The 16,505-nt window shown below is 37.3% G+C and overlaps 1 protein-coding gene across 1 annotated transcript; it reads right to left on the bottom strand.

Annotated features, from left to right (window-relative positions):
* Window positions 1–1,450: 1,450 nt before the first annotated feature.
* Window positions 1,451–1,999, bottom strand: LOC122690517 (serine/arginine-rich splicing factor 2-like). Its single transcript, XM_043897456.1, has one exon. It carries the CDS (start codon window positions 1,997–1,999, stop codon window positions 1,451–1,453), a length of 549 nt encoding a protein of 182 aa, XP_043753391.1.
* Between the last annotated feature and the right edge of the window lie 14,506 nt (window positions 2,000–16,505).

The following is a 16,505-nucleotide window of genomic DNA, read 5'->3' on the forward strand; positions in this document are numbered from 1 at the left end:
TAATGCTGAGATAAATTCCAAAGTCAATCTCGGATTAACCGTCTCCCAAAATATTCATTCAAAACCAGTAAGTTACAATAGAGTGTTGAGCCAAAGAAGACAATTCCAAAAGATTCAGAGCAGAGCCACAGTAAAGTCATACCCAGCTTGGGGATCAAAGCCATAAGGTAGTAGCAGATGTGTGTGACATTGATTTTAACTTGCTAAATTATATTTATACCTTGGATCTCTAAAAGTTGATACTCAGTTGTTTTGATATCTTTGTTTATAACACATGTGAGATGCATGACCTCAATTATCTTTTGTTTCCTAGTTTTATGAATGAGAATATAATCACAACAAATTTTTTTAAAACACCAGGAAAAATGCTTGTTCAGAAAAATACAGTACATACATAAACAAAAAGATGTAGCATGTTACTAGCACTTAGAAAGTAAAAAAATTCTTAGCATCTTTCCTACTTATGTTCGCAACTGAAGATGGTCAGATTGACCACTTTGGGTGTGAAAGGAAAAAATAAAGACACATTTACTTTTCAATTCACCTGCTAGGTGTGTTCACTGTATGCTCCCTTATATATGCGAGGCCTGGGCCTGAGTGACTGCAAGTACAGTTGTCAGGGTTTTTAACAAACTGGAGAACCATTTGTTTCTGCACAGCACATTACCTTTACATAGGAGCAGTCAGCGGAAAACGTCAAGTAGCCAAGCATTCTGTATTACAAAACACCACCGTCACAGTTAACCATCATTGCCCAACTGTTGTACAACTGTGTCTACTGCACAAAAATACATGCAACTAGAAATATGTTTGATAAATAATTCTTTAAAAATTTATTTTCACCTTAAATTTCTCTGTATCAACACAGATCCAGATTACCATTTAAATCCCAAGGTAAATAACACGTGTACATACACTTAAAGTAACTTTAAGTAGGTCTTTATTTTTCAAAGAATGTTGGCAATGAAGAATCAATCACTAGACAGTCTTTGACTTCTCAAAAAGAAAAGGCTACACACATTTTCTTAAGTCTAGAGGCCACAAATTAGATAACAACCTGTTTACTTTCAAAGAAAATGCAGTATATAAAGATAAATGAAAGTTTACCTCAAATATTGAAACCAATAACAAAGTTGTTCATCTCACTAACTTAAAAGATATGTGAATAAAAGAAACAAAATACCATTATAAAATGAAGTGTACCGCTTGAGGCAAAATTTGAAACAAGTAAAAAGTTACACAATGTATTAAAGAACAACCTGTTCAACAGGTAGTGGCTAATTTCAAAGACTGTCTGATCAACTGAGATGTTGTTCCTCTCCCCCCTCTCCCCGCTGACCCCTCATTCCCTACCACGCCCCCAGTTTTCAGGTTGTTCGTTCATTACTTATTCTAATATGACACCGCGCCTTCCCCTTCTGGAAACCTGGAGGGATTTTTTTGATTGTCCTCAGGACCTGTACTTTCTTCCTGGTGGAAGGCTTCTGAATCTAGACCTAGACGTGGTTGCTGAGAAAGATCTGGACTCTGAGGATGATGGCGAACTGTCACAGGAGCGAGATGGAGACTTGGAGCGGCTGAAGCGAGATCGGGCCTGACATGGCGATCGGCTCCTGGTGCTGGACCTGCGGCAGCGACGAAGCCTCAGGCTGTGGCTCTGGCGTTCTTGACCCTGGGGAGGAGTTTTCTGGCGGCGGCCTTGGTGGAAATCTAGGAGGCGACCGTGGCGTGCCATCTGCACCCACAGCTCACGGCCATCCAGCATGACCCCGTCTAGGGCGTCCATGGCCTCCTCAGCGTGGTGCTTGTCATAGAAGCGGACGAAGGCAAAGCCGCGGGACTCTAGAGTGAAGCGGTCCCGGGGGATGTACACATCGCCGACAGGCCCGTACCTCTCGAAGATGCGCCTTAGGGTGCGGCGTGAGATGCGGTCAGTCAGGTTGTCCACCTTGAGGGAAATCAAGTCGCCCACGTTGGGAGGAGGGCGGCTGTAACTCATGACCTTTGCGAGCTAAGCGGGGAGCCCCCGCGAACTGAATTCTGAGCTAGCTGCAGTCTGCGAAGGCTGCGAGGACGACGCAGGCACTCTTAAGGTTGCCTTGGCTTTGTTCAGCCCGAAGACTCTGCCTCTCTGCGTCAGTTGACCTCAGCCGGTGGCTGCTTAGAGACCCCCGAATGTCGAACCGTCGCTCTGCGCGGATGGTCTCCAGAGCTGCGACTGCTGGAGGAACAGTTTTGTACCAGTTTTCCTTTTATTAAAGTGAAAGTCCACGACTATAACATCATTTTATGACTTTTCCGGTATATGTCTAAACACCCAGTTTTAATTATGGGCAAAAGTATATACGTATGGATGTAATTATGTGACCAAGTACATGGCAGTGTTGATTCATGTATGCTAAAACCATTTGTTGCCTTTGGAGACAGAAACACAGTTTCAAAGCAGATCATGAACAGATAGGTTGATTCAGTAACACTAACAGGCAGGAGAACATGAGAGCCACCTAGAGGGTATGAGCTGTAATCGGAAATGCAGTATGAGATCTCTTATTCTGCTTGAAAAAAATAAAAAATGAAAGTCAGTTATGACCTGTCATTCCAAATTACATAATTGAATATAACTCAGACTACTAACATTTACTGTTTTCTTATTCATTAACTAGATATATTTTTGATGGGGTAAGTTCATTTGATATGACTTGCATTTTAAAAATGCTTTTAGAATTAATAATTATATTTCATCAGATTGTTGGCAAGGCATCTTTTCTCATGAATCATGCCTTTTAGGCTCTAATAAATGAGTTTGATAGCAATGGGTGTAGAAAATAGTATTTTGTTAATTATTTCTCACTTTCAGTGAGCATTATATACTCTTTACAAGTGTCAAGGAGAGGGAAATTTTCCCCTCTATCCCTCTTGAGTTCTTTTGGCTGGATTGATAAGAAAATTCGCATAAAGCAGATTAACAGGAGACAAAGGAACACTTCAATTCTTGTGCACCGAAGTCTCACAGAAATGGCACCTAAGAAGTAGCCAAAGCAGGCAACTTTTATACTTTTTATGTAAACAGTAAATTTATGAGGAATTGACAGGACAAAGAATTTAGGCTTTGGGTTCCTAATTAGTGAGAACTTTAAACAGTGTGGACTTGGGGTAGTCAATTAAAGAAGTAACAAATTTTGTGTATACAGGCTTCTCAGCGCGGAACTCCCCCTCTCTGGTGATAAGAGTGTCCTTCAGCCTCTAGATGCAGGGAGAGATTCATCTCCTGCTTTCAGAGAGAGAAAGAGAAAGGTCTTAATGGTCCCTTTTGTATTGGCTGTTTCGTAAGTAAATGTAATTTAAAATAATCGATATGCTGTTGAGGCATATGGGGCCCTGGGCCCCAACAAAAGTCACTGCATCTTCTGCACGTTATTGATTCCTATGTATGTGCTCTGGTTATTCACTACTGCATAGCAACCTACATCAAAATTTAGTGGCTAAAATTCTTATCATTATTTTATCTCATAATTCTAAGACACTGAAATCCAGGCAGTAGACTATAGGACTCGTTTCTTCATTTTATCTGCTGAATTAGCTAGGGTGACTGGGATGGCTCTCTTGGAACTACTGGGTGTTGGCTGGTTCCCATCACCCACCGCCCCAGCCCCTTTTTCAGAGCCTCTCCGTGTAGTCTGGCAAATTTCTACTCTAGTTAGATTTCTTAGATAATAGTCAGATTTATAAGAGACCATAGCAGAAGCATCAGTCCTCTTAAAGTCTAGGACCACGCCAATATATAGTATCAGTTCTGCATCTTTTCCAGGAATATTCCCATACTCTGGAAAAGATAGTCTCTCCTGCTCTTTACAAACACCCTTGGGCAACCCTTTTTCATACCTTTTATAGCAGAGTGTTGAATTGTGGATTTACTTGTCTTAATCTTCTTTAACTGTGAGAAAATTGAGTACAGGGACTGAATCTTCCAACGCTGTATGTTCCAGTGCCACACACAAAATAATCAGTTGAAATAGAGCTTAAAAAAATAAGTATTTTGTATATATTGTAAGTGTTCAATATGTTTGTATGTCAAATATGAAATAATCAAAGCTAATAAATGATTGGAAAAAATGTCAAGGAGGCTTTATAGGTGAGTAGAGAGGTAATTTTAGGAAGGAAATCATGATTTAAGATATTTACAGTTCCTTTGAAGTAGTATATTTTGAGGCACGCTATAGAAGCAAAGGCAGTTAAAAACTTTAAATATTTGTGAAGTCTGTATTCATTAGTTCATCAGCTAAAATAAGCTAGTATCACTGGAGCTGCTCATCTTTTAAAATTTTGTCTTAAATGTAAACTTGTTGAAATATTTTTGAAACTAATTTTTTTTTATCTTTTCCATTCTCTTGGGATTAAACATGGTGATTTACCACTAAGAACTTCAAGATGTATTAATAAATTTGAGAGAGAATGTAGCTCAGACGTTGCATGGAGATGCATTTTAAAAGCACAATCACTCAAAAGTAATTTTTAACATGATTCAAATTGTAAGCATTACCCATAAAAAAAAACATTGAAAATAATTTAATGAAAAGTTGAACATTCTGAAAGTTCCATCCTCCTACTCATTTTACTTGTACCTCACAATGGTGCAGAATTTCTAATGTAAAAATCCTCAATTATAGTCAGAATTTTTTGGCTTTTCTATTTTTCTTTACAAACCCTCAATTATTTTCTTTTGAAGATAGTCTTCATGTCTTTTCCCCTAAGCATTTCAATTATATTTCAGAAAAGGAAGAGATAAAATAAACTGAAGCAGAAATAATACAAGTTTGGGGACAAGTTTGGAAAGTGGGAACATCTCTAAATTTATTCCTTGTCATGTCTTATAAAATACTTTGATGATTTTATGCCTTATTTTGGCCTTATCTACTGAATTATAACTTCACTGAAGACAGACTTTGGATCCTTTCATAGCTTCCACCTTCATAGTCATGGAGAAAACAGCCAATTCATTGGGCATAATAAAGAGCTGAGATTCTTCAAGGCCTTCCCATCCCTAAGAACTGGATATTTGGCAAACTAAGATTAAAGCTGGCCATGTATTTAGTAAATAAAGTGTTATTAGAACATAGCCAAGTCCATTGATTTAGTATTATGCATGACTGCTTTCTAGGGCAGAATTGACTAGTTTCCACAGAGATCATACGGCTGGCAAACCTAAACTATTTACTATCTGGCCCTTTAAGAAAAGTTTAACATCCCTTGCCTTAGAAATCAAAATCCAAACATCCCAGCTTGTTTCAAAAGATTTTTGTCATCTTTGCCCAGTATCTAATCCTTCCTTACCATTTTGAGGATAATCTCTACTTTGTGTGGTCTTTCTAATGAGAAGAACACAGCTCAGACCTGATTAAAGCTTCTTACCTAAAAGATTGAATATGGAGCAAAATGCTTCAGTGATTAGAGATGGTTAGAATTATTTCACAACAGTTATATTGGTAGTATCCTGTACCTGGGCTTCTCAGGTGGTGCTAGTACTAAAGAACTCGCCTGACAATGCAGGAGACATAAGAGACTCAAGTTCAATCCCTGGGTCAGGAAGATCTCCTGGAGAAGCGCATGGCAACCCACTCCAATATTCTTGCCTGGAGAATCCCATGGACAGAGGAACCTGGTGGGCTATAGTCCACAGGGTTGCAAAGAGTCAGAGATGACTGAGTGACTTAGCATGCGTGCATACATCCTGTACATAGTCTGTAGCATTCTGACCAAATTGTTCCTGTTAAAGGAATGCTAACTTCCTATTCTGTGATCTGGCAAAATATTTTGTTTCTTCAACAACCCCATAGCAGTACTATGAGTGTCACCAAACCAAACTTGGGTCTACTTGCCTCTGTGCAGTAAAGTCAATCTACTGATACTGGGTTGTAATGAAAGAAAGTGCAACATTTATCGTAAGGCCCGTCAAAGGAGTCTAGACAGCTAGTGCTCAAAAAGCATCATGTCCCTGATGGGTTTCAGCAAAGCAGTTTTAAAGGCAAGATGAAGGAGGGAAGTTCCAGGGTATGTAATCAACTTGTGCACGATTCTCTGATTGGTTAATGGTGAAGTAACAGTCCTTGTCACAGGGGTTACCATCATCAGTCCTTTGGCTCCAGTATGCCTGGGGACTATGTGCTCACGGTCATGAAGTAGTTCACGGTCATGAAGTCTTCCGCTCGGTGGGAGTTTTAACATCTGTAAAACAGCTCAGAAAATGTGCATCAGATACTGTCATCTAGGTACTTCAGAGACAAGCTGAAATAGAAGACATGGGGAAGGGGTCTGTCCCAGGAAGGCCCCCTAGGGTTCTCCTCAATTACATGCACCCTGATGTTCTTCCAAAATCCTCTTGAAGTTAAGGACAGACAGATTTGGTTTCCATTGTTTACTACCCAAAGCATCCTAACATATATACTTGGCATAAAAATGCTCCATTAATTTCATACCTGCTCAGAGGTCTTGCTCAGGGCTGTACAGAACTCCAGCTTGTGCCATTCACATTGACATCATCATTATGAATGGTATCCATTGGAGTTGTGCAGGGTCTGAACTTCATAGTTGTAAAAGGCTGCACTGCTTTGTATCGGCTCATTTTTCAGCTTCTCTTCAGTTAGCTTACATCTGCACTCTGCAAAAGAGTCAGTTCTAACTACTTTTGCTATCCTGAGGAATCATGGTATCACTTGGTCTTTTTGTGATCACTTTGTTCCCAATGCCAAATACAGACTCCTCAGTTTGTTCACCTGACAAATTCATATTTATTCTTTAATGCTCTTCTCAGATATCACCTTTACTATAAAACTTTCCTTGTCACATCTTTTTCCTGCCACTGACCCCAGGCATTCATAGTAAATGGCTTTATAAGATGTAAACATAATACTTTGTATACATTTCTGATATCAATGCATTTCATGATGGTTTTATGTTAGTCTTCCGTACTAACCTATGTGCTTTTTGAGCAAGCATATTTGTGTAATTGTGGTCTAGTTGAGGAAAATCCTAGCACAGAGCAGATGCTTAAAGGACTATCTCTTTGTGGACTTTTTCATGTATCCATTAATACTCGTAATTCATTGTATGTACTAGATCATTTAATATTTAGAGCTTTCAGTTGCACATTATCATATATATCCAGATGCAGCAATATTTACTTCTTTCTATCAATTGGCAATGTCAACTAAAAAAAAAATATCTTAGCACAGTAAGGGGAAACCTCACTTGAAAGAAAAGGTCAGTGTGAGGAGGGTCTACTGCAATTGGGGGAGAACTATTGCAGTAGGGAGAATGCCATAACCATAAGATCTGCAAGCCTCTCAAGGTTAATCAAAAGTGATTTTTCTTCTGTTGAGAGGAAGTAGCAAGGGTATTAAGGGTAGGGAGTGGGAAAATGGGGTAAAAGAGTAGTTTGATTAAATAGTAGATCAGAGAATATTTTACCCTAAAGTCAGCCTATTCTAGTCATAATTCTGGAGTCAGGAGGAAGGAGTGAAACTTTAACGTTTGGCTAATAAGCAGTTTGTTCCAATAAGAATAAACACTTCAGCTGATAATTTATGAGACAAAAAAATGGCAATTTGGAATATTTGTCTGACCCTGCCATAGGTAAGCAAGAGGAGACATCTGTGAGTCTTATTTAAGTCATATGGGGAAGGGTCGTGCTTGTGCTTGTGCTCAGCAGTGTCTGACTCTTTGTGACCGCATGGACTATAGCCCACCAGGCTCCTCTGTCCACGGGATTTCCCAGGCAAGAATACTGGAGTGGATTGCCATTTCCTCCTCCAGGGGAATCTTCCAAAACCCAGCGACCCAGCGATTGAACCACTGAGCCACCTGGGAAGCCCATGGGGAAGGGTGGTTCTTACCAATAAACTGTTTTCTGCAACACAAAAGGCAGAGAGATACCTTAACTTTTGCAGTTTTCCAGGATTAGAGGGCTCAGGTAAAATTCAACATTGTCACTAATAATAGTTTTCAGTGTTGAAGGAGAAAAGCAGACTTTCTTTTCCAGTAGTCATCATACAGCCAATAAATGTATCCACTTGTTAAATTTAGTTGCTTTTTATCTTAGAGAGTTTCCCCAGGGAATTTTTTACAAAGAACCAAATATTACTTTCCTACATAAATCAAGAATGTGGACTAAGTATCAGAGACTTATCGGATTTCTTTCAAGCTAAAGTCACCTTCATTCAGTTGATAAGACTATAGAGGGCATAGTTATACTGGAACAAAGCTTGAGTGAAAGAAATTTATTAAACAAAATACACCTGCTAAGACCCAAATGTGTGCTGTCAGTGATTCATATCTGCCTTTCAGAACAAAGATTTTTTAAAAATATCTTTTAAAAAGAGAATTTTCTTATTTGTCATTTGGTTTCTTTTTAATTGATCCTAACCACATTTCATGTGGGAAAAATGTGTTTGAAGAGAGAATTACAAATGAGTTCAGCATTATTGTTATAGTCTGCATATTAAAATATTACTGTAAGCTAAGGCAAGAAAGTTAAAGATAGTAGATTAAGAGAAAACTTCTGGGGAATTGAACAAGCAGTATTAAAAATAAATGATAGGGTTCTATTACTCTGTTGGAAGTAGCATATAGTAGTGGAACATCTAAGGAATTAGGCTATTGGTAAGCTATTTGAAGTATAGATTTTTTCAAAACTAAGTACAATTTTCTCTAATCATCAGCTAATTTGTGGTGTCAAAATCCCTTAGTGTCCTTGATGCAGTTACCACCAAAAGGAAGCATGCCCTTCTTCCTAATAGTCTACTCCTCGCCTTCCTTGTACACTGAGAGGTGTAAAACAAGTGGCATACATGCACTATTAATGTTTTTTTTCACCCTGCTTTCATTCCACATTCCAACAAGATGTTTTCAAGATCAATAATGGCTTTATAATTTCCAAATTCAAAGGTTTTTCTTCTGTCTCATTTATTTTAAAATGTCCATTGCTTTTGATTTTTTGCTGCTTACAGTTGACTTTTCCCTTGAACTGTGTTGACTGTATGCTACCTGTTACTCTTTTTACAGATTTGGCAAATGAGTTTGTTACTTTGAGTGTTTCTTTTTAATTTTTCCCATTCCATCATTTTGGGAATTTACCATACTTCTATATTTTGTGTGCTGGTTCTCCTCTGTATGACTATTTATTCAATTTTATGGTTCCAACTAAAACCTGCCATTGGATTGGATATTACCTCACTGGGGAAGGGTGTCTATGTACTTTACTCTCAATGAAATGCTAAGCTTTATATTGCTAATTGCCTTCCGAATATTCTCAAATGGATGTCTTGCTATTCCTTCTAAGATAGCTATTCAAAATCATTTTTCTTTCCAAACCTAGTTCCCTTTTCTGATTTTCTCATTCTTCTAACTCTGCCATAGCCTTTGGATATAAAAAAAATGAATTTTTAAACTTACACTCCACAGGCTCATTGCTACCCTCCTAGGCCAGACCTTTAAGCCAAAGTAGCTAGTCTCTGGGCCCACTAGAATGTCCAAGAGGGCAGAATTTACTGTATGCTTTGTTAATGTAGCCTAATCACAATGGATGGGCTTTCCAGGTGGCTCAGTGGCTAAAGAATCTGCCTGCAATGAAGGAGACACAGGAGATGAGGGTTCCATCCCTGGGTCAGGTAGATCCCCAGGAGGAAGAAATGGCAACTCACTCTAGTATTTTTGCCTGGAGAATCCCATGGACAGAGGAGTTTGGTGGGTTACAGTCCATGGGGTTGCAAAGAGTTGGACACAACTAAGGTGACTGAACACAATCACAAAGGATGGTAACTGGCTCAGTTAATCAGTTCAGTTGCTTAGTTGTGCCTGACTTTTTGTGACTCCATGGATTGCAGCACCCTAGGCTTCCCTGTCCCATCACCAACTCCCAGAGTTTGCTCAGACTCATGTCCATCAAGTCGGTGATGTCATCCAATCATCTCATACTCTGTCGTCCCCTTTTCCTCCTGCCTTCAGTCTTTCTCAGCATCAGAGTCTTTTCCAATGAGTCAGTTCTTCGCAGCAGGTGGCCAAGGGATTTCAGTTTGAGCTTCAGCATCAGTCCTTCCAATGAATATTCAGGACTGATTTCATTTAGAGTGGACTGGTTGGATCTCCTTTCAGTCGAAGGGACTATCAAGGGTCTTCTCCAACACCACAGTACAAATGCATCAATTCTTCAGTGCTCAGATTTCTTTACGGTCTAACTCTAACATCCATACTTGACTGTTGGAAAAACCATAGCTTTGAGTAGATGGACCTGGGTCAGCAAAGTAATGTCTCTGCTTTTTAATATGTTGTCTAGGTTGCTCATAGCCTTTCTTCCAAGGAGCAAGCCTCTTTTAATTTCATGGCTGCAATCACCATCTGCAGTGGTTTTGGAGCCCCAAAAAATAAAGTCTGTCACAGTTTCCATTGTTTCCCCATCTATTTGCCATGAAGTGATGGGACCGGATGCCATGATCTTAGTTTTCTGAATGTTGAGTTTTAAGCCAACTTTTTCACTCTCCTCTTTCACTTTCATCAAGAGGCTTTTTAGTTCTTCTTTGCTTCCTGCCATAAGGGTGGTGTCATCTGCATACCTGAGGTTATTGATATTTCTCCTGGCAGTCTTGAATCCATGTTGTGTTTCATCCAGCCCAGCATTTCTCATGATGTATTCTGCATATAAGTTAAATAGGCACGATGACAATATACAGTCTTGATGTACTCCTTTCCTGATTTGGAATCAGTCTATTGTTCCATGTCCAGTTCTAACTGTTGCTTCTTGACCTACATACAGATTTCTCAGGTGGCAGGTAAAGTGGTCTGATATTCCTGTCTCTTTAAGTTTTTTCCATAGTTTGTTGTCATCCATACAGTCAAAGTCTTTGGCATAGTCAATAAAGATGTTTTTCTGGAACTCTCTTGCTTTTGTGATGATCCAACAGATGTTAGCAATTTGATCTCTGGTTCCTCTGCCTTTTCTAAATCCAGCTTGAACATCTGGAAATTCTTGATTCACATCCTGTTGAAGACTCGCTTGGAGAATTTTGAGCATTACTTTGCTAGCATGTGAGATGAGTGCAATTGTGTGGTAGTTTGAATATTCTTTAGCATTGCTTTTCTTTGGGATTAGAATGAAAAATGACCTTTTCCCATCCTGTGGCCACTGCTGAGTTTTCCAAATTTGCTGGCATATTGAGTGCACCACTTTAACAACATCATTTAGGAATTGAAATTGCTCAACTGGGATTCCATCACCTCCACTAGCTTTGTTCATAGTGATGCTTCCTAAGGCCCACTTGACTTCACACTCCAGGATGTCTGGCTCTAGGCAAGTGATCACACCATTGTGGTTATCTGGTTTATGAAGATCTTTTTTGTATAGTTCTTCTGTGTATTCTTGCCACCTCTTCTTTATATCTTCTGCTTCTGGTAGGTCCATACAGTTTCTGTCCTTTATTGTGCCCATCTTTGCATGAAATGTTCCCTTGGTATCTCTAATTTTCTTGAAGAGATCTCTAGTCTTTTAAAATATTTGTTAATACATGAATGAACCCAAATATTTAAAGTTAATTCTGCTATTACTTATTTTATCTTAATTGCAAGATAGGTATTTTTAAATACCACTTTTGTATTACTACTTTTTTTTATCAGAAACTTCATTTGGTCTACTGTGTCTCTCTTTTTTTTGACTTAAGATCATCCATTTTTCTATTCTAATGATCTCCTAAGAAAGAGAGTTAATGTTATAAGACTGAACATACTGGGGTTAAACAGCCTGAGTTTGATTATAATTTTTTCATTTACTAATTGAGATATTAATTTAATTTTTCTATGCTTTGATTTTTACATCTATAAAATTGAGCTAATGATCATTGGCTTGTTGTTATGATTAAATAAGTTTGCACTCTTAAGCACTCAAACAGTGCCTGGTATTTAGCAGATGCTCAATATGCATTATTATTATTATTGTATCAGCCACTACATTTCAAAATATTCTTGATGCATAAGTCAGGGATATCTAAATGTTTAATAAAACATATTTCATCTTTCAAACAAAATTTTCATATAATCACAATAAATTTATGAAATACAAAATCAGTGCTGTTTTGATTATTTGTACCTTCCTTTCTCTCATAAACTCATAAGTCCCCTTCACAAAGTTCCCAAACTCAAAGAATTACAATTTAAAAACTACTGGTCTCAGTAACTTTTGATTGACTAAGTATTTATTGATTGACTAAATCATGTTGAAAAATCATTAGATTATAGAAAGAGCAAACATTTTTATAATTCATCTATTATTTTGCCTGTCTCAAATGAGGATATTCTAAGTCAAGGAAGTTATATTTGAAGACAGTTTTCATATCTTTTAGTAAATTAATTTAGATCAAAGGAATAAGCTTTTTCATAAATAATAAATCAGGGATAAGTCTGAATTAAAATCATATTTAAGGAATCAAAGCATTGTGTTATTATAATCATCATATATAGAATAGATTATCTGCCCTTTGAGCATTTGTAGATGACTTAAACATTATTAGTTTCTGAATGAAACCTATAAGATGTAAAAAACATTTTCTAAATAATATTAATAGTATTTACCCTTTTACTTTCAACTCTTTAAGCTTAGTGAAATTTTAGACTTAACTGATATTCCCATTTCTAGCAAAAAGATATCTATTTATCTCTAGTGCTTAACTGGAAATTTTTAAGAAAATGTTAGTTGATGTTATTAAAAGAAAGTGAAAGTGTTAGTGGCTCAGTTGTGTTGTACCCTTTGCAACCCCATGAACTGTAGCCCACCAAGCTCCTTTGTCCATGAGACTTCCCAGGCAAGAATACTGGAGTGCACTGCCATCTCCTTCTCCAATTAAAAGAAAGGTGTCATCTAAAATTATACTTTCTTATTCTTAGGAAGAATTTCCTAAGTAATCCAATGAACATCTCACAAAGATTCATGTACTCTTAAAGGGGTTGAGGGGAACATATTCATGAGATATTTTAGTCCCTTCATTTTACAAATGAGAAGAATATGAGCTGGCTCAGTTAAGCAATTTACCAAAGATAAATGGTTGCACATTAAATATTAAGAAGTATTAAAATCTCTGTTCTCAATCCAGTGCTCTTTCCATCATTTGGAAAATTAATCACACAGTCATAATCATCAAAATATTTTTTTCCTGTGTCCCAAAATAGAACAGAATGCCATGTTTTAGAATCCAGATGACATGTCAACTTAAAAAGCAGCATAAAAAACAATTTTAAATTAAACTTTTGGGTTAAGCAGATGATGAATGCTTGATTGGCAGTGGCTTGTACTGGAATAGAAAGTAATTCAATAAGCAGAAATATTTCAGTCATCTGTTTTCCTGAATTTCAATAAACAGAGGTGTTCTAAGAAGGATTGAGAAATAGAAGGAAAGTCTTTCCCCAATCTGTGGCTGTCTTTATTGAACTAATTTTCTTTTTTCTTTACCCTTTCAGATGCCTCTTACCTCTGTTCTGTCCTTCTACTAAAATTCTTTGGAAATTTATATCAGACTTTTTTGTACTGAAATGTAAATGGCTTACAAGCCTTAAAGTACTGCCTCTACCTAGGAAGTGTAATGAGTGAGATTTAAGAGAGGCAAAGAAAGGTAAAGTTATAGAATGACTATCTAAATGTGAGATTTCAAGCATCAGTGAGGAAGAGAGTAGTGTTAGGGGAAGTACACTGACTGAAACCGCCCACCCTGGCCAGGCACCATAGTAATCATTTGCATGAGTTGTTTTACGACAGGAGGTCCTGGTAAGGAGCACAGAACTAATAAGCCACCACCAACCGGAAGAGTTCAGAAAAGATCAAAAGGAGACACCACATGTCCGACCACCTCCCAGAATCCTTCTCTCTTGCATCCACCTTGGCTGAACAAGGTGTGCACCACCAGGAAGGACCCTGAATCAGAATGACTGGCTAAAGACAACCCGGAAACTAACCCCTATCACCATAAAACCTGAGACTGCGAGCCACGCGACAGAGCAGTTCTCCTGGGTTACCTTACCTACTGCTCTCCACCCGGGTGCCCTCTCCCAATAAAATCTCTTGCTTTGTCAGCACATGTGTCTCCTCGGACAATTCATTTCCGAGTGTTAGAAAAGAGCCCAGTTTCAGGCCCTGGAAGGGGTCCCCCTTCCTGCAACATTAGCAGTTTAAAATTGTAGGAGAACAGACTTCCCAGTACTTTTAAAATCATTGTCGATTTCCACAAAGAAACGAAAAACAAACAAGGAAAAAAATGATAATTATAATAGCCAAACACAAAATAAAAACAAAAAAAACCCCTCAAATTAATGGGACTCAACTATGTTTAAACTGAGATTAATATGTGGAGTATTGATTTCCTTAATAAGCTGAAGCCCTCAGTCCATGAATATAATTTAATTTAGATATTCTTCAATTTTTCTCAGTGATGTTTCACAATTTTATATACAGAAATCTTCATATCTCTCATTAGATTTATTTTTATGTGTTTTACTTTTTAGATATTACCATCAAAAGCATCATTTTCTTAATACCATTTCCTATTTGCTGTTTGTCTGTACAAATATAACTCATTTTTTAAATATAATAAAATACTGACTTGTATTCAGCAACCTTGTTATGTAATCTTATGCAAGTGGCTTACCTGTAGAATTTGCTTCACATTCCATAATGATTAAAAGATCAATTCTCTAAAGCAATATAATAAATCTAAGATTTCATACAGACAATAATGTTTCTAAAAATTCATATAGCAAAAATTGACAGGAAAAGAATAAATATGTAAATTCACAATCATTGTGGAAAATTTTAACACAACTCTCTAAGTAGTCCAGGGAAGATTTTTAACACAAATATCAAACTTGATCAATTTGAAATATATAAAACACTCTACTCAACAATGAAAGAAATCATACTTTTAACAAGTATATATAGACTGTATTACAAAATTCATTATATGGTTGTATATAAAAGAAATCTCAACATATTCAAAGACTGAAATGCAATAAAATACACTTTTTGACCACTGAGATGTTGAATTAGAAATCAATAACAAAAATTATTTTAAAATATATCCAAATGTTCAGGAGCTAAGCATTTTGTTTAAATGATCACAAAGAAGAAATCACAGTGAACATGAGAAAAGGAAAATTTTAGCTATATTTTTCTGGTTTATTATATATGTATGTTCTCTAACACCATCACAATTTCCCCTACAAGCATATGCACTAGCAGAATTTATATTCTATATATCTAGTTTACTTTAGGGTCTGGTAAGGCCAATGGAATATGTTCACTAAATGGTAATTGGGTGTATCAGGCAGAACTCTTAGTTTTAAGCAACATGATATGACTTTGATAACTGAAAAAAATAATTTATTTATTTAAATTGGAGGCTAATTACTTTACAATATTATAGTGGTTTTTGCCATACATTCACATGAATCAGCCATGGGTGTACATGTGTCCCCCATCCTGAACCCCCCTCCCACATCCCTCCCCATCCCATCCCTGACTTTGATAACTTTAAAAAATGAATTTATTTTAATGATATGGAGTAGCTTACAGAATGGTTTGGAGAGCCAGAGAACCCATGGGTCTAAACTATTAGCCAGGAGAAATGTCTAAACTTAGTTCTTGGTCTGATCTGGTGCCACTACTGCTGGATTACTTGATTACTCTGCAGATTGTAATGCTGAGTTCACAAACACAAAACGTTAGATGCTGCTAAAAAGCGGATGTTGCTTCTACTTCATTTGTGTGACCAGAATAGATTCTGCAATTGCTGTTTTTCTTTCTCTCAGTGGCAGCTTTTAATTGCAAATCTGGGTCATATGCATCCAAATGATAGAATTCCATTTCTGTGCTACTGCCCTAGTTTCAAAGGAGGCTGAGAATGCAAGTACTTGGGATCTTCAGCTTTTATAGTGAAAGATGGATTTGCCTCATAAAGTGGGAGATTCCTAAAACATGTGGAATGGACAAGGTTCAAGCAATTTATCTACGACTTTCAGGCACACATGGGTCTTGCCAAGACACTTAGGTTAAACTCTATTTACTGATCTGTAGGGTCTCTGAGCATGATGTCATCAAAATAGAGGTTAAGTGTGATGCCAGAAGGTCAAGGTTGCTATGAGCTAGGCTGTGATATAGAATGAAAAAGTTGAGACAGTATACTGAGGTTAATACCACTGCCTTATGAATTGCAAGCAAATTGTTCTCATGTTCTCAACTTTTCAGAGTAATGGAATAAAACCATGTGCCTAATCAATAGCTATTGATTACTTAGAAAGCAAAGCAGGTGCCTTAGAATGTTATTGATTTGTTCTAGTGAAGAGACCACATATAGAACAATGACCTCAATTTGCTGTCTCTAGCTAGTCAAATTTATAACAGTCCTCTGTTTTACTCCTGAATACTCTGACTTTCACACTAGACAAACTGAAATTTTAAAAAGGAATATGACAGAAATCAC

The sequence above is a fragment of the Cervus elaphus genome, chromosome X (genome assembly GCF_910594005.1).
Source record: "Cervus elaphus chromosome X, mCerEla1.1, whole genome shotgun sequence".
Lineage (NCBI taxonomy): Eukaryota > Metazoa > Chordata > Mammalia > Artiodactyla > Cervidae > Cervus > Cervus elaphus.